At 38.1% G+C, this 24022-nt stretch overlaps 1 protein-coding gene across 19 annotated transcripts in view; it reads left to right on the plus strand.

Annotated features, from left to right (window-relative positions):
• Nucleotides 1-24022, plus strand: part of EPB41 (erythrocyte membrane protein band 4.1) — a 183549-nt gene that overhangs the window by 95990 nt on the left and 63537 nt on the right. For all 19 annotated transcript variants that reach the window (XM_040229739.1, XM_040229750.1, XM_040229743.1 and 16 more), the window contains exons 6-10: nt 3743-3818; nt 5313-5531; nt 13896-13983; nt 17116-17268; nt 19197-19294. In XM_040229739.1, coding sequence (XP_040085673.1) covers nt 3743-3818; nt 5313-5531; nt 13896-13983; nt 17116-17268; nt 19197-19294 — 634 coding nt within the window. The remainder of the gene's footprint in view (nt 1-3742; nt 3819-5312; nt 5532-13895; nt 13984-17115; nt 17269-19196; nt 19295-24022) is intronic.

The raw sequence follows: 24022 nt of genomic DNA on the forward strand, positions 1-24022 counted from the left end.
TATCCTAAAAGCTAGATTTTTCTCACATAGCCATAATACAGTTACTAAAAGCTGGAAGTTAGCATCGAAACAATACTATAAATTATAGACCTTGTTTGTTGGTTGTGTCAATAATATTCTTTATAGCGAAAAGGCAAGGTGATGCCTTGCATTCAGTCGTCATGTTGCTCTAGCTTTCTTTAATCTGGAACAATTCCTTAGTCTTTAAAATGTTTCATAACATTGATAGTTTTGCAGGGTCCAGACTAGTTATTTTGTGAGTGGTCACTTTGAGTTTGTCTGATGTTTCCTAATGGTATATGAATCTTCAGGTTATGCACTTTTGTCAGGAATGCTATTAAAGTTTTGGTGAGGTAGAAGGCAGAAATTTTAGTGTTAAAAAATATTAGAGCTTTTCCAGTCTCCATTTCTTTCTAGTTCAAAATTGGGAAAGGAGTACAATGAGGCTGTGTATTGTCACCCTGCGTATTTAACTTATATGCAGAGTATATCATGTGAAATGCCAGGCTGGATGAATCACAAGCTGCAATCAAGATTGCCAGGAGAAATACCAACAACCTCAGATATGCAGATAACACCATTCTAATAGCAGAAAGCGAAGACAAACTAAAGAGCCTCTTGATGAGGATTAAAAAGGAGAGTGAAAAAGCTGGCTTGAAACTCAACAATCAGAAAACTAAGATCATAGCATCCAGTCCCATTATGTCATGGCAAATAGAAGGAGGAAAAGTAGAAGCAGCAGTAGATTTTCTTTTCTTGGGCTCCAGAATCACTGGAGATGGTGACTGCACCCACATAATTAAAAGACACATGCTCCTTGGAAGAAAAGGCTTAACAAACCTAGACAGCATATTAAAAAACAGAGACATCACTTTGCCAACAAAGGTCTTTATAGTCAAAGCAATGGTTTTTCCAGTAGTCAGGTACAGATGTGAGAGTTGGACCATAAAGAAAGCTGAGCACCGAAGAATTGATGCTATCAAATTGTGGTGCTGGAGAAGACTCTTGAGAGTCCCTTGGATAGTAAGGATATCAAACCAGTCAATCCTAAAGATAATCAGTCCTGATGAAGCTCCAATACTTTGGCCACCTGATGCGAACAGCTGACTCATTGGAAAACACCCTGTTTCTGGGGGAAATTGAAGGCAAACGGAGAAGAGGGTGACACAGGATGAGATGGTTAGATAGCATCACTGACTTTATGGGCATGAATTTGAGCAAACTGCAGGAGATAGTGGAGGACAGAGGAACCTGGCGAACTACAGTCCTTGGGGCTCACAAAGAGTCAGAGACAACTTGGTGACTGACCAACAGCAGCAGCGTTCTCATATGACCCTCACAACAAAGCTGTGAGATCAGTTACTTTATGTCATTTGCTCACTCAACAAATATTTCTTGAGCATCTGTGATACGCCAAGCACAGTTACAGGTGCTCGGGTATATACCATATATAAAACAGAAAAAAAATCTTACCTTCAGGAATTTCCTTTACAGTGGGAGACGAAGATTTTCCCTTAGAAAGTGTGTGTGCATGCACACACACGCAAAGTGTGCTCAAGTGGTATAAAAGAGTATATAGTGAAAATGGGTCTCTCCTACCACTTTCCCCTCACCTCTCTGTTTCTCTCCCCAGGAGTTCCCCTTTCTAGTTTTGTAGCTACTATACCCGGTTTACTGTGTATCCTCATAGGGGCAGTCTTTGCCTAGATAATCATTCCTGTAATATGTACTTTTTTCTACCCCCAATTTTTGCAGTTGCTTTCTATGTGTACTGTTCTTTGCCTTGATTTTTTTTTGCCCACTCAACAGCATGTAATGGTGATGTAACCTTTTCTTGCTAAGTACATTTAGGTTGTTTCCAGACCTTTGCTGTTACAGTGTCTTACACATGTATCACTTGACCCCTTTCAAGTGTCTGTTTAGATACATTTATGGAAGTGGAACTGCTGGGTGAAAGGGCATATACATTTTATATTTTGATAGACACTGTCAGTTGTTCTCTGCAGTGTTGTGCCATTTTATATTCACATCAGCAATAGAAGAAAGTACTTATTTTCCCTACTGACTGTGGATGATATCAAGCTTTTATATCAGTTAGCTCAAAGAGGGGGAAAAAAAAAATCACATTTTGTAAACTATTGCTTATTTGCTTTCCTTAATTCTAGTCTTCCTACCCTATTAAAAAATTGCCATTTTTATATGTTATGAAACAACTAAACTTATGTTTAAAGTCCTTAAATACTGAATTCACATTTATTGAACATTTTTTAGCTATCTTCTTTTTCATATTGATTTCCTTTAGCCAATACATTTTTTTTTATAGGTAGCATAGAAGTCACCTTTTTAAAAAGCCTATGTGGGAATTATGAGTCAACAGTGATTAGATTGATATTTTTATCGTATCAGAAAATGAAACAATAGATAATGTTTTACAGTATTTGAACTGTAAATACTGCCCCCCCATCCGTTTGCCCCTTTTATGAGAAACAGTTATGTGGTTGCTTTTCTAAGTTCCATTTTAAGTTTTGGGGATATGAAGCATTAAAAGTGAGCTGATGGTAGACATTAAGAGTGACTAGATTTGAGACAGGTTTGTTGTACTGTCTGGAATTTGCCTTTTAACTCAATTTTTGAAAGAAAATTTCAACCATTTCCAAGAGACTCTTGTATTAAAAGTTTCAGATGTTTAAAACTACATACTCATTAAGACATTCAAACTACTTCAGGTTGTAATTTGCATTTTCTCATTGTAACCGAAAGCAATAAAGATGATATTTGGAGATTAAATACTATGGATGTAAAACAGAACAATGTTTGAAACAGTTGTATGTTGTAGGGTATAGAGTCCAATGGTTAAAAGCATGGGGTTTGGAGTAAGAGAACCCTGGATTCATTAGCTATGTATTTTCTTAAGCCTCTATTTCTTCATAAATAAAATGAACTATAAGAGAGCTAGCTTAGTGCCTGGTAGTGCAGTAAGTACTGAACAAAATGCAGCTCTTAGCATCGTAACCAATCATACTAAGATCAGGCACTACTGTTTGGGAAACTAATAGTCATGTTAAAAAACCTACAACTGGTAGCACATAGCTGGAGAAATTGAAATGCATTCTCCACTTAATTTGTACTCATAATCTCTGATTTTCATTGTATATTAAAAGTATAAAACACTTGTGTGAGTTTTAGGATTGAACTCTTGTAGTTTTCATACCCAAAATATTTTATTAGAGCTATAGTTTCTAAGAGCCGCGTATATTGCCTCTTCCTTCTTATTTCTAAAGTAATCTCCTAATCTCACCCATATGAATGGGAAGAATGTTTTTTGTTTATTTGACATAATGTTGAGAGATGTCACAAATAAATAATACCAATACCAAAAGAAAACATCCATGAGTCATTTGAAGGACTTTTAAGGACCCAGAGTGGTATATAGATCACATTTTGAAAGCCATTGCTACAAACATGTTGACCTAGAGGACAGTTTCATGTTATTTTGCTTATATTATTTTATAAGCAAAACTATTAAGTCTGGTAATAAAAAAATGAGATAATCTCTTAAGATGGTCTCTAAACAACTTTCTTATTTTTCTTTTTAAATAAGGGTAGTATTTTATCCACAGAGCAAAGAAGTATCAATATTAGAAGACCTCAGGGGGAAAAAAAGATTAAAAAAATACTTCTAGGTAATTCTAACAACCAGAAACTTGGACATAAGTATAAAACTCTTTGCTTATTTTTACAGGTGTCCCCTGGAATTTCACATTTAATGTAAAGTTTTACCCACCTGACCCAGCACAGTTAACAGAAGATATAACAAGGTAAATAATGTATTAAGTTAAATATGTAATAAATAATTTCATTATCATAAGGCCCGGGGAGTTCTTCATTCAGAATTAAAGAAAAACGATGAATTATTAAACCTAATATAAAAAGTTTCTAGTTACTTCAAGGCAGGCTTACAAATAAGTGAGCCTAAAAACCTCAAATATCTGTGACTCACCTGGAGGAAATTGGCAGGGAATTAACCTTGCTTATCAAGGATATTATGCCATGCTGTGGACAGGGACTCTATAAACCATGCCATCCTCCAAAGAACAGGACACAAATAGAGTGGCAAAATAGCTCTGCTGTTTTTTTGTTTTAAATACTCTTCTCTCGTGATGTTCTTTTTTAAGGGATCAAAAAAACTAAAGTCTCAGTGTTCTTATTTTTTCTTCATATTCCTCTTTTAAATTGTAGGATTAGGTACATGAACTGAATCTTTCTCAGTAATTTTTGAGCCCACTTAATTTATGAAATAAATCCTGTACTCTTTAAAAACAGCTCACTGATTCCTTTTAAGAAAGTGTCCTTTATTGGATTCTATGTAAATACTAGCAAAAAAGGAAAATAGAAAAACAATATCTAATAGAAAGTACTACAGTATGTATTTCTATTCCTAGCATATTATGTAGAGCCTTATATATACATAGTAGGTATTTGGCAGTGTTTGTTCAATCAAATTGTTGTTGAGAAACTACTTTCTAATTCTGATTTTGCTGTCACCCATCTGATTTCAGACAAATACACTCTCTCAAATAAGAGAATAACCTAAGACTCCTAAAAAGTCTGGTTGTTAAGTACTGTGAAGTGTCTATACCATTAAAAAAGTTATCTAGTTATTCTTAATACATTCTTGAAGTTAAGATGCCATATCTCTGCCTGAAAAAATTATCTTGGTTATTTCTGTTTCACAAGTAATACTTTCTCTTAGAGTTGCTACTTACTCATCTTTCTTTGTTAAGGTTTATTATATATACAAATAACAAATCCCTAAAATTCTATACTAACTACCTATGTTTTAGAGGAGTTGAAGATTCTTAATGATTTGATTGGCATTGCTCTGACTTTTTAAAAAACATGTATGTAGTGACTAATCATAGACAGCAAAAATGATTGCTGATGCATATGTTATTCAATATCTTATTATAGTCGAAGCCAAGATATGATTCTAATTAATCATGGCCCTGACCTCCTTAGCCCTTGTTCTGACTGAATTAACCGATTCAGACTCTTTTACCAAACAGGAAACCTGGAAGGTATGATTAAATTGAAAGAACCCAGTTTGGGCTATCTGACACCGAAACAGTACAATGAACAACCATATACCTTCTGCTTAGATTGAACAGTTTGTTCATATTAACTCATATTTACTTAGCTGCTCTTTTTCTTTCTCCTTCCCTCCCTGTCTTTCCCATTTTTTTCCTTTTTCTCTATATTTTGTCATTGTTTCTGTCGCTGACATAGTAACGTCTTTTCCCTTTTGGCTATAGGTATTATCTATGTCTTCAGCTTCGGCAGGACATAGTTTCAGGACGTCTGCCCTGTTCCTTTGCAACCTTAGCGTTGCTAGGTTCTTATACTATCCAGTCTGAGCTGGGAGACTATGACCCACAACTCCATGGCGCAGATTATGTTAGTGATTTTAAACTGGCCCCAAATCAGACCAAGGAACTTGAAGAAAAGGTCATGGAACTGCATAAGTCATACAGGTAAATATGTCTCCAGGGTTTGAGCTGTCTTTACTTTGACAGTAAGTTTAAATCCTTGACCTGGGATGATTTTAGTGTTCGCCTTGGTGGGAACTGATAACACAGAGAGAGTCAGCTTGAGCTCAGACCTCTCCCAGTTCTTTGGGATTCTAAGCCTTCTGAACCTAAGTTTTCAGAGTAATGGTGCTGCATTGTTGGATGAAAACTAAATGAGGTAATATATGTAAAGCATTAAGCACAGTGGCTGGCACATAGTAGGTGCTCAATAAATGGAAGCTATTATTACTGTTGCCTTTTATTTATTTATTTATTTTTTTAGATTTAATGTATTATACTGTATTAGATGCCTTGAGATCTTTGGAGCAGGGGTTCTTAACTTGGGGTCTTTGTGCAAGAATAGACTTAAGAGGGCTCATAAAGCCCCTGAAGATATTTTAAAATTCTTTCTTGAATTCACTAATTTTTTTTCTTGAAAATAATTGGTAATGTGAGAGGTATAACACAGTGGTCAAGAACAAGGGCTTTAGTCAGACTGAGCTGGGTTGAATTTTTGTTCTGCTTGGTCCTAGCCTTGTGACCTCAGGTAATTCACTTAATCTCTCTGAACTTCAGATTCCTTATATGTCTGATAGAGATCATTACCTTAGAGGAAATAGAGTGATCCATAGGATTAGAAAAGGTCATAGGTGTAAAAACTTAATACAACATCTTATACATAGTAAAAATTTAATAAACATTAGCTAGTATTAATGTCCCAGAAAAATGTGTTTCTTCCTACAGTATATCTCATTGTTATATGAGTGACTTCTCCGAGCTAAATTTTACCAGCTGCCTAGGCATATCAAGGAGAATGTCTGATCCTGGCCTTGAGTTGGCAGCTTGAATTATGTTAGCATGAATTAGGCTAGGATGCCCCAGAAGGTCACACTGCTGAGAAATCCTGAGTGGTCGTACAGTAGTCTATCTAGCTGTTGAACCATCTTATTTTTCTTAGAGTGGTTCCAATAGGATTGCATGGATTAAGATGCTTCAGATAAGAGAGTGTTAACTCAAGGTCCCCCAGTTCTAGTTGCCTTATTCCTGATGTAGGTTCCAGTCTCTCAGTCATGAGAACCATAATGAGAACTTAAAAGTCTTTCATCTATGTAACAATAGTCTTATAACAATCACCCCACTCTCATGAGATCACGCTGTTTCTACAGATAATTGCCAAGGTTTGTTTTTCAAGTTTGGGGATATACATTACAATACTCTGATATCTAAAATCACTAATGAATCACTTTCAACTAGTTGATGATTCTAACTTAAAGGATGTTGTATTGTCCTTAAATATGTGTTTGGTGATGGCAGTTTAGTCACTATATCGTATCCAACTCTTGCGACCCCCATGGACTATATACAGCCTACCAGTTTCCTCTGTCTATGAGATTTCCCAGGCAAGAATACTGCAGTGGGTAGCCATTCCCTTCTCCAGGAGATCTTCTCAACCTAGGGACTGAACCTATGTCTTCTGCACTGCAGGCAGATTCTTTACTGCTGAGCCACCAGGGAAGCACAAAATAATGTGTTTAAGATACTAATTAATATTCTAATTCTAGAAATTTATATATATATGTAAAATATGTAATTATGCACACAAATACATGTACACAAAAGTAAGTGGTAGAAAGAAGTAGTCAATTAAAATTATTTGTTAGAATGTCAGGATTGTAGAGAAGTGTTCTTTTTATCTAATAATTTAAAAATAATTTTTATTAGTAGTATAATCTTTGAGCAATCAATAAAATGGTAAAAGAAAATATTTTACTGCTGCTGTGGAGCACAACAGCAGAAAATAGTGGTGTTGGATTATGATTGATGCCTTATTTCTGTCTCTGATGATTTTGATGTATATTTGATCATAATAGAATTTCAGGTTTAGGAGGACTTTACAGTCTAAATTTGATGCAATGCTTGATTCTCCTTTATGCATTGTTAACATAATGATCATCATATCATAAGCAGCTAATTATTATGTGTCTGTTATTATGTTCCAGATACCATGCTAAGCACTTTATGTATAATATCATATTCAATCTTTATAACCACTGTTTGAATTAAGCTGTGTGTGCTCAATCACTTCAGTCATGTCTGACTCTTTGTGACCCTATGGCCTGTAGCCTGCCATGCTCCTCTGTCCCTGGAACTTTCCAGACGAGAATGCGTTGCCATTTCCTACTCCAGGGGATATTCCTGACCAGGGATTGAACGCATGTCTGCCGTGTCTTCTGTACTGGCAGGTAGATTAGTTACCACTGCGCCACCTGGGAAGCCCTTTGTTGAAATGGTGGAGCATAGATCAAGGCAGTTGGCACCAAACTGTGCTACTAGTCACTGTATGCTTCACTAGGATGCGCTTTTATTTTTTAACTTGCAGTGAAAAGATGAAATATTTTAAAATTTGCCTGTTCACTTAAAAATTTTCATGATGAAGTAGTAAGAAGTATTGATCATTTTAAATCTTAAATACATTCTGTTTAATATTCTGTGTGATTTAATAGGAAGTACCCGGAAAGCACTTGTGGTGCATACTGAGGTACAACAGTTATCTTGAGGAAAAACACTTGTATAATTGTTTTACATTCTCAGCTGAATTAGTCACTTTTTAAAAATGCAACACCTTTTTCGCTTGAAAAAAAAAAAACTATGATTAATGACTGTGATTATTCAGACTTGGTTGTTTGGCATACATTTTCTCAAAAAAATGAAATGAGCCAGTCCTTTAACGGCTGGTAAACAACTGACTATTTGTTGCTAATGATAAAATTCAAGCTTTTAAGAGAAAATTAGAATTTTATAAAACTTGTATTTGCCATCATGGTCTTGACAGGCTCCAAATACTTAAAAGACTTTTCTGATGGAGTTGGTGATGGCTTTAATGCATGTGATTCTCTTCTTTTAATACTGTACAATGAAATGTGTCAGCATTTGAAGGACTTGGATTATTCATTCAACCAATATTTTTCAGATATGAAATACATGATGTTACAAAATCTGCATAACTATAAAAGGTCCATTCGAAATGCAGGATAGGCCAATGGATTTTAATATAACAGGTTACAAAAGTTCACCATTATGTCTTCAGATTTCACATTGGAAACCCCCTTAGAAAACTGCCATTGTTGAGTTTTAGTGTAGAAAGGATCAAAGAAGAATATTTTTAATCATCAATTCTTCATTTTCCAACTACATATCTGTATGAGCTCAGGTTTCTTCATATACTACAACCAAATTCAAATATTGCAACAGATTGAATTCAGAAGTAGTTAGAAGACAGCAGAATCCAGCTGTCTTCTAAGTCACACATTAAAAAATTTTTATAAATATGGAAAACAATGCTGCTCCTTTACAACAGTTTGGGAAAATGCTGTTATTTTTTTTTAAAAAAAGTTAAAATATGAGTTTTTTATTGTTATTCTTTAAAGATTTAATCAGTAGTTTCAAATTTTATTAGTTTTACCTTCTATTATAGTAAATATTGATAGAAATAACCCACATTTAAAAGCTCTTTAGAGTCCTCAGTAATTATTGAGAAGGAAGGGATCCTGAGGTCAAAATTTTGAGAACCACTGAGCACCAGTAAGGCAAAAGCCTGGGCTCAGGAGTCAGCCTGTCTTACTTTGAATTCAGTCTCCATTCCTTATTAGCTTTATGATTCTTAGTTACGTGAGGGCTTCCTATGCTTCCCTGGTGCTTTAGATGGGCAAGAATCTGCCTGAAATGCAGGAGACCCAGGTTCAGTCCTTGAGATGGGAAGATCCCCTGGAGGAGGGCATGGCAACCCACTCCCAGTACTCTTGCCTGGGGAATCCCCTGGACAGAGGAGCCTGGCAGGCTACAGTCTCCAGGATCAGAAAGAGTTGGATACACCTGAAGCGATGTAGCACGCATGCATGCCAGTTACTTAAGCTCTCTAATTTCCATTTTTTCATCTGAAGCAAAAGGGTGATACTGTGAATTTTGTGATTGTTTAATCAGAAATTCATGTAAAGTGCTTTGCACAATGATTAGTATATAGTAAAATTTCTAATATTTGTTAGGATAATAATAATTCTTATTCCATTTTGCCAGTAATGAGTGTGAGTCTGGGTTTAGAGAACTGCTCTTGGGAACTGACTTTAAATCCAAATAGGTGAAACAATCTCAGAGGACAGATGGATATGTTCCAGTTGATGTTCTGTGAGGTGTATGGATAGAAATTGAGCAGTAATGTATCTCCATGATTAGAAAATTTAGAGGTCTGTCATCTTGGAATTTACTTGCTCCTTTTTGGAAAGATTGGCAGCCCTCACAAACAGAAGGCCAAATGGGAATTTTAATTATGTTCCAACAATATGACATTTTAACCAGTCCAAAGAGACTTCTGCTTAGGCAGAAGCATTTACTATGTGTTGATCCTATTCCCTAGACAAATAGAAGACGGCCTGCATACATGGAATCCTTAGTAGTGGCCCTTTGTTGGCCTAGACAGAAACTGTGAAGCTATAATTCACATTAAACATACACTAGCAAATCAAGATTTAAAACTAATTGTCCTCCATTTATGGGGACTAGGAAGATAATATAAAGTTGTCAGTTGTCCCCTACTTAATTATTTGAAACCGGGGTCTTTAAATTGGAGATGCAACAATGTTATTAAAAGGCTGTCACATCCCCCACCAGATGAAAACTGTTGACTTGCAAGCATGTGGACCCCAAATTGGTTGAAATCCAGAAGATGGATGATGCTTGAAACTTTGCGTTTATGCCAACCAACCTGAGAATTGTACACGAGCTGATCATGCAACCTGTAACCTCCTCCCTCACAATGCCTTAAAAACCTTTGTCTCCTAACGGGCAACTTGGAGATGATTTTCGGACATTAGCTCATCATCTTCCTGGGTTGCTGGCTTCCTGAATAAAGCAGCTTTTCCCATTAAAAAAAAAAAAAAAAAGGAAGAAAGCTGTCATTTAACACTGGAACTCACTGAGTGGCTCTGTATCCTGACTCCGCTTGCTCAAAATAAATACAGGGAAACTTTGTTATAACTTCTCTTTTTAATGAGCAAGAATTAACCTGTGCCAAATCTCTTTGGTTAGGTACTTCTTGTAAGCTACAATAATTTCAAATAGTAAATTATTAAGTGGTACTGAATAAATTCAAAACAGTACTCTGAAATAGTTTAGAGCTGTCTAATCTCTTCCCAGCTAGTTTGTTACTACTTTAAAGAGTCTTGGAAAATATAGGAAAAAACATAATCTTTAAAATGTTAAGTCAAAAATAATTAAGTTTAATTTGTGGTTTATTTGTAAAATATGATTGCATTTACATGCACAGGTATCTGCGGTTAGTGGGATTATGGGAAACTTTCTTCTGTTTTTTTTTTAATGCTCTTAAAGACATTTTCCAAGTTTTATACATTGAATGTATGATTTTTATAATCAGAAAAAGCTTCCTGAAACAACTGTGTTCTAAAGCCAGTAGGTGGAATAGAGCAAGATAGTCATCCATGCTGGGAGGCAGTCTGGTTGGGGATACTGGGGCCTAAGGAGGATGAGGAGAGTGTTTGTTGTGGGGGGGGGCAGCCTTGCAGAAGTCAGAGCTCAAATAGGATGAAAGAGGAGTCATGGGTGGGCACGTGGTTGTGGTTATCAGAGGCAGAACAGAGTGAGAAGGGCATCCATGTAAGGGTAAGGCCTGCAGAGGACATCCGTATGGAGTGGTACCTGATACAGGTGTTGAATCCTGAGCAGGGTGAAGATGTCTATGGAAGGGGTAGCCTAACACCTTGGGTCAGAATCTGAGTGAGGACACCTGTGGGGAACAGCCTAGCATGGGGAATTCAGAGTCTAAGCCAGTGAAGAGGGCATCCATGTCGGGGAGGAGTCAGTGGCAGGAAGTAGAGATTGGTTCTATATGGGGGAGCAGGGGTTGTTGATCAAATTAGTGTATTAAGGATAATGGGAGTCAAGTTTCTGAGTGTCAGTAAAGGGAGATAGAAATTATAGTGAGAAGGAAACTAAAATGACTCCTATGGTATTGCATTAAAACTGCGAGTTTCAACAAAAACTGTTTCCAGTGGATGGATGGGTGGATGGATATATAGATAGAGATGTAAATAAGTACACACACACACTCCAGCTACATCCAAAGATTAAAAAAAAATCATTTCTTATACTAGTCTCAGGAAGTAGGTATCATTACAGTTCTTACTTTATAGGAGATTGATCTCATACTCTTAAGTGCAGGAGCCTACTCTAATGATGTGGCTTGGGTCCTGGCTAAAGCCTGCTGCCTTAAACTAAGAGTTATAACTTGCCCATGATCATGTAATCCCTTGAGCCCTGTTTCTTTATCAGCAGAAGGAAAGTGTTGGACTCTATAATCTTCTAGCTCCATTCCAGCTTCAAATTCTAAACTTCAAGCTATCAATAATACTAATAATAACAACAAAATACCCCAAATCTGGAAAGTGGGAGTAACCTTAACTAGAAATGTGTATAATTAAAGTGAGAGAAAAAACTATAAAACTTTCTTGAGATGTTCTTAATGACTTGAACATGCAAAATTGCCTGTTCAAGTGCTTATTTTCCTGTTCTTTTTGTGTGTATGTTCAATTTTAGTCATTAATAGCATTCAGGTGTGATATTTTTGCGCTTGCAGAAGTTTTTATTCAGGGATGCTGAGTCATTAACAAGTATGCGGTTTCTTTCCTGAGTTTTTTTTTTTTTAATTGGGGAGGGGGTTTGTTATTCCAAGGAACCCTTTGTTCTTCTTTTCTTTCTTGGCTGCACCAGGCAGCATGTGGGATCTTAGGTCCCCAACCAGGAATTAAACTCACACCCCCTGCATTGGAAGCATGGTGTCTTAACCACTGAACCACCAGGGAAGTCCTCCTTTGTTCTTTTTAATGAGGATAAAGACAGATGGTTTTGAAAGAGACTTTCTCTTGTTAAATGAATAGGTCACCGCTGCTTTATTGTAGCTTGAGGCAGGTAGTCTTTTGGGAAACAGGCATTTACGGTGGTTCTTCTTTGGGGCTGTGGCTGCATTATTGTTACTATGAAGTTCTATTTGATTGGTTCTGAACTGTGCAGCACTAAGAGTAATATCTTTTTCTTTAAAGCTCAACCTAGCTCATGAGCACTTTTCAAAAGAGAAGAAAGTTATAAAGGAGAAGGAAAGACTGTCATAGTGAGTGTTTAGACTATGAGGCTGATTGTTTTCAAACAAATTTGATTCATTATATGCTTTGTAATGAAGACATCTTAATAACAGAGCAGCCCTTTTATCTACATGCTTCTATTAACCAATTTATTTTGTTTAGATCAGTGGGCAGGACACCATCTGTTACCAGAAATTTTCTTTTCATCAAGCCTGCCCCCATTAAGAATCCCCAGTTAAGCAACTTCAGCTGCCCTCCTGTTTAATTTCCATAATAACTCAATTCAGGGATATGGAGAGAAAAGGGCAGCTAAGAGGATATTGTAAACTGTATCATGCCCTCAGAGGATTTAATTTGGTCACCTCCTTGGCAAGATAAATTAGTGGGAGGAGTTTATGTGTGTTGAAAAAAAGGGCTAAGGAGACGGAGGAACAGAACTGATCGTGGATGCTGCTGCTGCTGCTAAGTGGCTTCAGTCGTGTCCGACTCTGTGCGACCCCATAGACGGCAGCCCACCAGGCTCCCCCGTCCCTGGGATTCTCCAGGCAAGAACACTGGAGTAGGTTGCCATTGCCTTCTCCAGTGCATGAAAGTGGAAAGTGAGAGTGAAGTCGCTCAGTCGTGTCCGACTCTGCGACCCCATGAGTCGCAGCACGCCAGGCCTCCCTGTCCATCACCATCTCCTGGAGTTCACTCAGACTCACGTCCATTGAGTCCGTGATGCCATCCAGCCATCTCATCCTCTGTCGTCCCCTTCTCCTCCTGCCCCCAATCCCTCCCAGCATCACAGTCTTTTCCAGTGAGTCAACCCTTTGCATGAGGTGGCCAAAGTACTGGAGTTTCAGCGTTAGCACCATTCCTTCCAAAGAAATCCCAGGGCTGATCTCCTTCAGAATCTTAGTAGGATTTTAAAAAAACTTTTCTTCTAATAGCTTTTTGGTAACTTTGTTTCTCCAAGAGCTCTTTTTCTAAGGCATATTTCAATTATTTAGACACAGGTAGGGATGAGTCCTTTTCCATACATAATATTCTATTTTTAGGACCATGAAATACATCTACATATCAATTGGTATGTATATATTTATGTGTTTATGTAAAGTAAAAGTGATATACAAATGCTATTATTATAAACATTGACACTGTGACACTGAAAATTTTTTTTTTTTTTCTTCTATCAAAGGTCCATGACTCCAGCTCAGGCTGACCTGGAATTTCTTGAGAATGCCAAAAAGTTGTCTATGTATGGTGTTGACCTTCATAAAGCAAAGGTAATGGTAACTTATTAATATGCATGTATCAGACCTGTGTCATATAATACCTCATACCAACTTTACCTAGGGTATTACTAAACATTCAGAGGAGATAGTAATTCTTGTTAGAATGTTGTCTGTCAGTTGAATCGGTCAAGTGTATTAAGTGTATGAATTGAGTTGCCTGTTTGCAATTCCACCAGCAGAACGAGGTTTCACACCTAAGCAACTGTAAAGATCAAAAGATATAGTGCCAAGAGCAGAAGAAATTATAACTTCCTGAAATGCAGATACATTTGCAAATGCAGAGTGACAGCGAGGCTTGTATCATAGCCAATCACCTACCTCAGAATCACCTGGGGTATTTGTTAACTCTACAGATTCCTGAGCTCCTCCCAGATGTCCTGGCTGACTGTGGAGGAGAGGCTTAGTCTCCAGATTTAATGAATATCTCACATGATTCTCCTTCACGCCTGAAGCTGAGAATCACTGGTACAAGGCAGCAGTTCACAACGTGTGGTCTCTGAGCCAGCATTTAGCATTGTCTAGGAACCTGTTTGAAATGCTCGTTTCAGTTCCTATCCCAGAGTTACTGAATGAGAAACTCTGTGGGTAGGGCCCAGCTCTCTGTTTTAACAAGCTCTCCAGGTGTTTCTGATGCACACAGGAGGAACACAAATGGCTCACTTGAGAACCATGGGGTTAGGTAATTGGAAACTTGAGCTTTCATCCCCATTCAACCCAAGACAGTCTAACACAATGAATAATGACAGGATGTCGCTTGACTTCTCTCACCTTCAGCTACTGAAATGGCTGGGGAGGTTGAGGAGTTTGTGAGGGAAAAGACTCAAGGGATGATCGGAGGTTCATTCAGAGAAAGTTAACTAGGGTGTACGATGAATCAAACCCATGTCCGGTGAGAAACAGGCAAAAGAACAGGGATACTTAACCCACAGAAGGGAAAGTTCAGGGAAGATATAACAGCAGTCTTTACGGGTTTCAAGGATTTGTGTGTGAAGTAGAGGTTTTGCTCTGCCTCCAAGATGCAACACTGGGCCAGGTAAACTGGGAACTGCAGGGAGATACTATTCAGCTCAGGTGGACAGTTTGTCTAACGGAGCTATTTCAAAGGTGGGATGGGCTACCTCAGAAGGGACAGAGTTCTCTGGAGATATTCCAAGTTAGGCAGAGTAATCACTTGGTAGCGATTTAGAAAAGGATCTTCAAACATTTTGTGGTAATTGGACTAAAGTGACCTTTCAGGCTTCTCCCAACTTGAATATCTGTATCTGAAGTTTCTTCCTTATTTAGATTTCTAATAACCCTGATAAGATTCCTTTGTATGTTAGTGAGTTTTCTGGATGTTGCTCTGGATTGTTTGGGGCTGGGTATTGTAACTTCTGTGACTCTCAAAAGTAAATGGTAGGAAGATCAGATCAGGTCCAGAACTGAACTGGTGAGGTTTTGCTTCACAATTTCTGCTGGAGGCTCGTGTGAGTTCAGTAGTTATCAGGAATGCATGAGGAATCAGGCAGCGTATTCCTTTGCCAAATGCTGTAAAGCAAGTGATTTCTTCAAAACATCTAGATAAAAGAGGGATGTAATTGTACCCACAGGCTTTAAGAACTTAAGGGGGCATCTTCTGGGAAATTGTGTTATGTGGTCATTGAGTTGAAGCTGAATATTATTTCTTTTTCTCTCCATTGTGCTGGTACATAGCCCATGTAGACACTAATATGTTTCTCTGTACTCATTTTGGGGAAAGGAGTCATTTAGCAGCATGTAATGTCGGGTTTTTATTACTTATCTAAATAAATAGTCAGCTGTAGAGATGAACTTAGGTGAAATTTATTTTCCTTGAATCAATTGTGATTAATAATATTGGCAGGTAACAAACTCAGTGTAAACACTTACCGAGCATATTGTCAATAACAAGGTTTGAGGTGATACAGAAATGATTTAGATGTAGTTTCCACCCTCGAGGACTGAATTTTAATTTTTTTCTGGTTGTTTTCCTCATTATAAAGGTGACATATATATAAATAATATATTTACATGTATGTATGTGTATATTGGGGTTTCCCATGTGGTGCTAGTGGTAAAGAGCCCATCTGCCAATCACGAGACATAAGAGACATGGGTTCGATCCCTGGGTTGGGAAGATCCATTGGAGCAGGAAATGGCAACCCACTCCAGTATTCCTGCCAGGAGAATCATTTGACAGAGGACCCTGGCAGCCTACAGTCAATAAGGTCACAGAGAGTTGGACACAACTGAAGTGACTTAGCACACACACGGCATACACATATGTATTATGCACACATAATTGTATGTGCCTAGAAAATAGGGTAATTCAGGAAATTATCAAATTAGTACTGGTTACTGTTAAAGAGTATGGAAGGACGAGGGTAGATTTTTAAATTTTACACATTTCTGTATTATTTGAATTTTTTACATACATGTGTTAGTTTTTTGACATTTGAATGCTTTTTAAAAGACAATACATGTCTATTGTATTAAGTACAGAAAAATAAAATAAAATAAATAATTGCTCGTAATCGTACTGCCTAAAGAATGGCATTATTAACATTTTGGTATATACATCTTTGAAAATCTTTCATATTGTTGGAATCAAATTATATATGCAATTTTGTCCTGCTTTATTTCACTTAATGTTAACAACATAGTTATTTTCCCATTTATCTTCCAAATTCTAATCCAACTATTTTAACAGCTACATCATATTTCACTATATGGATGGACAAAATTTAACCCTAATGCTTGGATATTTAGGTTATATACAGTTTTTCACTCTTAAAACATTCTGAACATTATCATGTATAAAGCTTTTTCTGTGATTTGAATTATTTCCTTAGAGCAGATTATAGAAATAGTATTAAGGAGTGTCATTTGGAATTTTAAAAATACTTATGATAGGTAATAACATTGATTTTTTAAAACATGGTATAGTAACAACATTTTGACATAGACCAAGTAATTCCATGGGTTATGGTTGTTAGGTTAAGCTTAATATTTCATTGTGTACTTTGTAACTATTTTGGGTTGTTGATAGCTTCAGATTGTCTAATAAGAGTCGGCTATGTTGAGCATTTGGCTCAAGACTGACATTCTAACCCTTTTTTTCCTTAGGACTTGGAGGGCGTGGATATCATCCTAGGTGTCTGCTCTAGTGGCCTTCTGGTTTACAAAGAAAAGCTGAGAATTAACCGCTTTCCTTGGCCCAAAGTGCTGAAGATTTCTTACAAACGTAGCAGCTTTTTCATTAAGATTCGGCCTGGAGAGGTACAGAGCTCGTGATTCCCTTTCCTCCTGAATCAAACACAGATCATGTCTAAAACATCTCTTCGTGCCTGTTTCCCATGTAATCATCTCTGAGGTCTCCCTACAGCCAACTATTTAGGCGCTGGTATTTTGTTTCCTAAAGTAATCAGTCCCATGATGCTTCTTCCTTCCTTTACTCTTGGTTTTCTGGACAGTTCTCTTCATGTAAGCAAATACACCAAGGCCAACAGTGAAATTTGGATGAATAAACTTGTTCCTTGTTTGCTCCAGGTAAAAACTTGATGGAAAATATTTTTAAATTAAGTAGCATGAGATATTTAACCTGTGAGGTTAAATTACTTTCATTTTGCACCACAAATCCCTTACTTTATATAAATAAATTTATTTGTATGTGTAGTTTCTGGTAGTGACTGGAAATGTGTTCCACGGTCAAGTTCTAGATTTGTAGTAGAGTTGGATGTTCAACTTTGTACCAGATAACTCAGTTGTTAGTTGGTAGTCAATTTTCAGGATATACCAATGTTGGCTAAGTTTAACTTTTATATTAAAGCACTGTCATGATATAGCAGAAACTTGTTCACGTAGGAATTAAATTTTTTAAAAAGTTCCAATACCTATTCTGCCACCTACTAAGTAAAAGACCCTTGACAGATCTCAGGCATTTTTTATCACTCAAGGGGGATAGTACCTCCTTCTGTCAAGGTTGATTTGAAGATCAAATGAGATGACAGCTGTAAAAGCTCTTAACAGAAAAGCACCGTACTAATGTAAAGAAGCTTTTCTGTGTGTATATCACCATCTACTGGTGAAAAATGACTCATTGTTTCAGCATGGAAATACTGAATGTGCAGCCTTAAAATTTCAGATAAGGGTTATCGCTGAAGCATTTGTTTAGGACCGTAGTAATTTACCTGTGCCTAGCAAAAGTTAAAGAGTTCCAAATACAAGAGTCGTTCAGTCAACAAATGTTTTTTGACAGCTTTCTTTGTGTCAGACATTATTTTAGGGTTAGGAACAGTGAATAGAAGAGTCTCTCCCTCTGCAGGCTTACCTTTTTCATGTTGGAAGGCAGGGAAAAAAACACACCATATATATATATTCCCATTATGGGAAGTCCTTTGTTTCTTTAAATGTTAACTATATAATATATACTAAAGATGCAAAAGTCTTACTTTAGAAAGCAATAAAGAACAGCAGGGGGATTTTGAGAAGTGTAATGTAATATTAGGACTACAATAGATGATTTAGAAGTAGTGTGGTGTAGGGTGTAAAAATAGAGACGATACTATCCAATCATAGTGCTATAATAGGCATATAATTGGCCATAATAGGCACTAGAAGTTAATGTCAGTTTCCTTGCATCGTAAAAAGCATGCTTAAGGCAGAAACAGAGAGGCAAGAGAAGCAGGACAGTGTTTCCAGTAGCCCTGCAGGATGTGGTTTGCTTCAGTCAGAGGTTAAGATAAATGAATGAGCAATCAAAGAAAAAAAAAAGATATTTAATAATTCAAGAATCTGGTTTGAACCACAATCTTTAGTTCCTATTTCTAAAAATGATTGCATAATAATACTGGTTGATTGGAAGAATCATCTGTTATCCTAGTCCCTGATAATTGAGTAGCCTAGTATCCTAAATACAGGAAGAACAGTGTCTCGATGATCAAAACATGACTTATTTATGTCTCAGAAAATGTACAGTGTGTGTTTCTGAACAAAATAAGATGTATAAATAGTATAAGATGAAAAACCACCCTCAGTGAATAAATTTCTTTTGTTAAGTAGGAAAAAATTTCAAGTGCTAGTTTATGTCCTTAGGCTAGTAACATTATTTTTATTCGCAGTGATCTCTGTAGCACCGTATTTCTCTGGTCCTGTATCACTGTAGTTGAGTAATACTTTCTGTTCCATGTTTATTTGTATACTTACAGCAAGAACAGTATGAAAGTACCATTGGATTCAAACTTCCCAGTTACCGAGCAGCTAAGAAATTATGGAAAGTCTGTGTAGAGCATCACACATTTTTCAGGTATTGTTCTCACTTCAGTATTTTTCAAGAATAAATTATTTATGCGTGTTTCTATTTTAAGCCTGCTGTTGAAATTCCCTTCTTTGTGTGGTTGTCAGTCTTTAGCTCAGGTGAGATCATCTTAAGCAAGACAAAATGAATCTAGTTCCCCTCCTTCAGGTTGAAAAACACCGCCTCCCGATTCCCAGAGCATCTTTCTGTGTATGGTGGAGGAAGGAGGGAGTGAGGAAGAGGAGCCTCTTGTTTACAAGAGGCTCTGGGATTGCCCTAGGGGGCTAAATCCAGCCCTACCAGGAAGAGGTACTCTGACTGACCTCCACATGGAATTTTTCTAAGGAGTGCCTAACTACCTGCTGTGGGTCTCTTACTATGGAAGGTTAAAGATTTGAAGCTGATCGTTATCTTGGTTCTAATCAACCCCAGAAAGGGAGCACAGAGAACCACCTTTGAAGCCCAGTTGTATCAGATAAACAGAAGACAGAAGAAAGCTTCATCTCCTTTATTTTCCCTGAGGCCACATGCTTAACCCCTCTGTTCATTTGCCAAGCATTTCCTGTGTGCTTACCCTTCATACAGACATTGGGAATAGCCCCTAGCAGTTCTAGACCCAGTCCTAATGGAACTTAAAATCTAGCAGACAAATCATTACTTGTGTTGAAAGGAGAGCCAACTAGTTGTTGTCATTTAGCCTTTTTAAGAAAATGAAAATTGCATGTATAGCACAGTGAAGAGAATAATATAATAAACTCTCCTTGTACCAAACCCCAGCTTCAATAATTATCACCCCAATGCCAATCTTGTTTCATCTGTATCCCCACCCACTCTTTCCTACTACTTCCCAGATTATTTTGAAGCAAATGCCAGACCTTATGCCATGTCATTCATAAATAAACTTGAGTCTTTATAAATGTCTCTCAAGAGAGAGAACCATGATATCTTTTTCTTCTGTTTGTATTTTTTATGTCATACTTAGCACTGAAGAACAGTGTACAGAAAGAAAAGTCAGGGAAAATAACATTTCAATTCTCATTTCAAATAAACCATCAGGCTACACGTTCATTTCAGTTCAGTGGCTCAGTTGTGTCCGACTCTTTGCGACCCCATGAATCGCAACACGCCAGGCCTCTTTGTCCGTCACCAACTCCCGGAGTTCACTCAGACTCACGTCCATCGAGTCAGTGATACCATCCAGCCATCTCATCTTCAGTCGTCCCCTTCTCCTGCCCCCAATCCCTCCCAGCATCAGAGTCTTTTCCAATGAATCAACTCTTCGCATGAGGTGGCAAGTACTAGAGTTTCAGCTTCAGCATCATTCCTTCCAAAGAAATCCCAGGGCTGATCTCCTTCAGAATGGACTGGTTGGATCTCCTTGCAGTCCAAGGGACTCTCAAGAGTCTTCTCCAACACCACAGTTCAAAAGCATCAATTCTTTGGCGCTCAGCCTTCTTCACAGTCCAACTCTCACACCCATACATGACCACAGGAAAAACCATAGCCTTGACTAGATGGACCTTAGTCGGCAAAGTAATGTCTCTGCTTTTAAATATGCTATCTAGGTTGGTCATAACTTTTCTTCCAAGGAGTAAGCGTCTTTTAATTTCACGGCTGCAGTCACCATCTACAGTGATTTTGGAGCCCCAAAAAATAAAGTCTGACACTGTTTCCACTGTTTCCCCATCTATTTCCCATGAAGTGATGGGACCGGATGCCATGATCTTTGTTTTCTGAATGTTGAGCTTTAGGCCAACTTTTTCGCTCTCCTCTTTCACTTTCATCAAGAGGCTTTTTAGTTCCTCTTCACTTTCTGCCATAGGGGTGGTGTCATCTGCATATCTGAGGTTATTGATATTTCTCCTGGCAATCTTGATTCCAGCTTGTGTTTCTTCCAGTCCAGCGTTTCTCATGATGTACTCTGCATAGAAGTTAAATAAGCATGGTGACAATATACAGCCCTGACATACTCCTTTTCCTATTTGGAACCAGTCTGTTGTTCCATGTCCAGTTCTAACTGTTGCTTCCTGACCTGCATACAGATTTCTCAGGAGGCAGGTTAGGTGGTCTGGTATTCCCATCTCTTTCAGAATTTTCCACAGTTTATTGTGATCCACACAGTCAAAGGCTTTGGCATAGTCAATAAAGCAGAAATGGATGTTTTTCTGGAACTCTCTTGCTTTTTCCATGATCCAGCAGATGTTGGCAATTTGATCTCTGGTTCCTCTGCCTTTTCTAAAACCAGCTTGAACATCTGGAAGTTCACGGTTCACGTATTGCTGAAGCCTGGCTTGGAAAATTTTGAGCATTACTTTACTAGCGTGTGAGATGAGTGCAACTGTGCGGTAGTTTGAGCATTCTTTGGCATTGCCTTTCTGACCTTTTCCAGTCCTGTGGCCACTGCTGAGTTTTCCAAATTTGCTGGCATATTGAGTGCAGCACTTTCACAGCATCATCTTTCAGGATTTGAAATAGCTCACCTCCACTAGCTTTAGGAGAAGGCAATGGCAACCCACTCCAGTACTCTTGCCTGGAAAATCCCATGGATGGAGGAGCCTGGTAGGCTGCAGTCCATGGGGTCGCATAGAGTCGGACACGACTGAAGCGACTTAGCAGCCACTAGCTTTGTTCGTAGCAATGCTTTCTAAGGCCCACTTGACTTCCCATTCCAGGATGTCTGGCTCTAGATGAGTGATCACACCATCGTGATTATCCGGGTCATGAAGATCTTTTTTGTACAGTTCTTCTGTGTATTCTTGCCACCTCTTCTTAATATCTTCTGCTTCTGTTAGGTCCATACCATTTCTGTCCTTTATCGAGCCCATCTTTGCATGAAATGTTCCCTTGGTATCTCTAATTTTCTTGAAGAGATCTCTAGTCTTTCCTATTCTGTTGTTTTCCTCCTTTGCATTGATCGCTGAAGAAGGCTTTCTTATCTCTTCCTGCTAGTCTTTGGAACTCTGCATTCAGATGCTTATATCTTTCCTTTCTTCCTTTGCTTTTCACTTCTCTTCTTTGCACAGCTATTTGTAAGGCCTCCCCAGACAGCCATTTGGCCTTTTTGCATTTCTTTTCCATGGGGATGGTCTTGATCCCTGTCTCCTGTACAATGTCATGAACTTCATTCCATAGTTCATCAGGCACTCTATCAGATCTAGGCCCTTAAATCTATTTCTCACTTCCACTGTATAATCATAAGGGATTTGATTGAGGTGATACCTGAATGGTCTAGCGGTTTTCCCTACTTTCTTCAATTTAAGTCTGAATTTGGCAATAAGGAGTTCATGATCTGAGCCACAGTCAGCTCCTGGTCTTGTTTTTGTTGACTGTATAGAGCTTCTCCATCTTTGGCTGCAAAGAATATAATCAATCTGACTTCGGTGTTGACCATCTGGTGATGTCCATGTGTAGAGTTGTCTCTTGTGTTGTTGGAAGAGGGTGTTTGCTATGACCAGTGCATTTTCTTGGCAAAACTCTGTTAGTCTTTGCCCTGCTTCCTTCCACATTCCAAGGCCAAATTTGCCTGTTACTCCAGGAGTTTCTTGACTTCCTACTTTTGCATTCCAGTCCCCTATAATGAAAAGGACATCATTTTTGGGTGTTAGTTCTAAAAGTTCTTGTAGGTCTTCATAGAACTGTTCAACTTCAGCTTCTTCAGTGTTACTGGTTGGGGCATAGACTTGGATTACCGTGATATTGAATGGTTTGCCTTGGAGACGAATAGAGATCATTCTGTCGGTTTTGAGATTGCATCCAAGTACTACATTTCGGACTCTTTTGTTGACCATGATGGCTACTCCATTTCTTCTGAGGGATTCCTGCCCGCAGTAGTAGATATAATGGTCATCTGAGTTAAATTCACCCATTCCAGTCCATTTTAGTTCACTGATTCCTAGAATGTCGATGTTCACTCTTGCTATCTCTTGTTTGACCACTGCCAATTTGCCTTGATTCATGGACCTGACATTCCAGGTTCCTATGCAATATTGCTCTTTACAGCATTGGATCTTGCTTCTATCACCAGTCACATCCACAGCTGGGTATTGTTTTTGCTTTGGCTCCATCCCTTCATTCTTTCTGGAGTTATATCTCCACTGATCTCCAGTAGCATATTGGGCACCTAATGACCTGGGGAGTTCCTCTTTCGGTATCCTATCATTTTGCCTTTTCCTACTGTTCATGGGGTTCTCAAGGCAAGAATACTGAAGTGGCTTGCCATTCCCTTCTCCAGTGGACCACATTCTGTCAGACTTCTCCACCATGACCCACCCGTCTTGGGTTGCCGTGCGGGCATGGCTCAGTTTCATTGAGTTAGACAAGGCTGTGGTCCTAGTGTGATTAGATTGACTAGTGTTCTGTGAGTATGGTTTCAGTGTGTCTGCCCTCTGATGCCCTCTTGCAACACCTACCATCTTACTTGGGTTTCTCTTACCTTGGGCGTGGGTATCTCTTCACGGCTGCTCCAGCAAAGCACAGCCGCTGCTCCTTACCTTGGATGAGGGGTATCTCCTCACTGCTGCCCTTCCTGACCTTCAATGTGGGATAGCTCCTCTAGGCTACACATTACACTCAATTAAAAAATCTTAATTATTGACATTAAGATATTTCTTTATGCTTCCATCATCTACTTTAAAACCAAGAAAATAGTTTTAAATGAAGGTGAGGAAGAATAAAAAGAACTATTTTCTTTAAAAAAATGAATTATAGTTGCTTTACAATATTGTGTTAATTTCAGGT

Source organism: Oryx dammah, unplaced genomic scaffold, assembly GCF_014754425.2.
Source record: "Oryx dammah isolate SB20612 unplaced genomic scaffold, SCBI_Odam_1.1 HiC_scaffold_27, whole genome shotgun sequence".
Lineage (NCBI taxonomy): Eukaryota > Metazoa > Chordata > Mammalia > Artiodactyla > Bovidae > Oryx > Oryx dammah.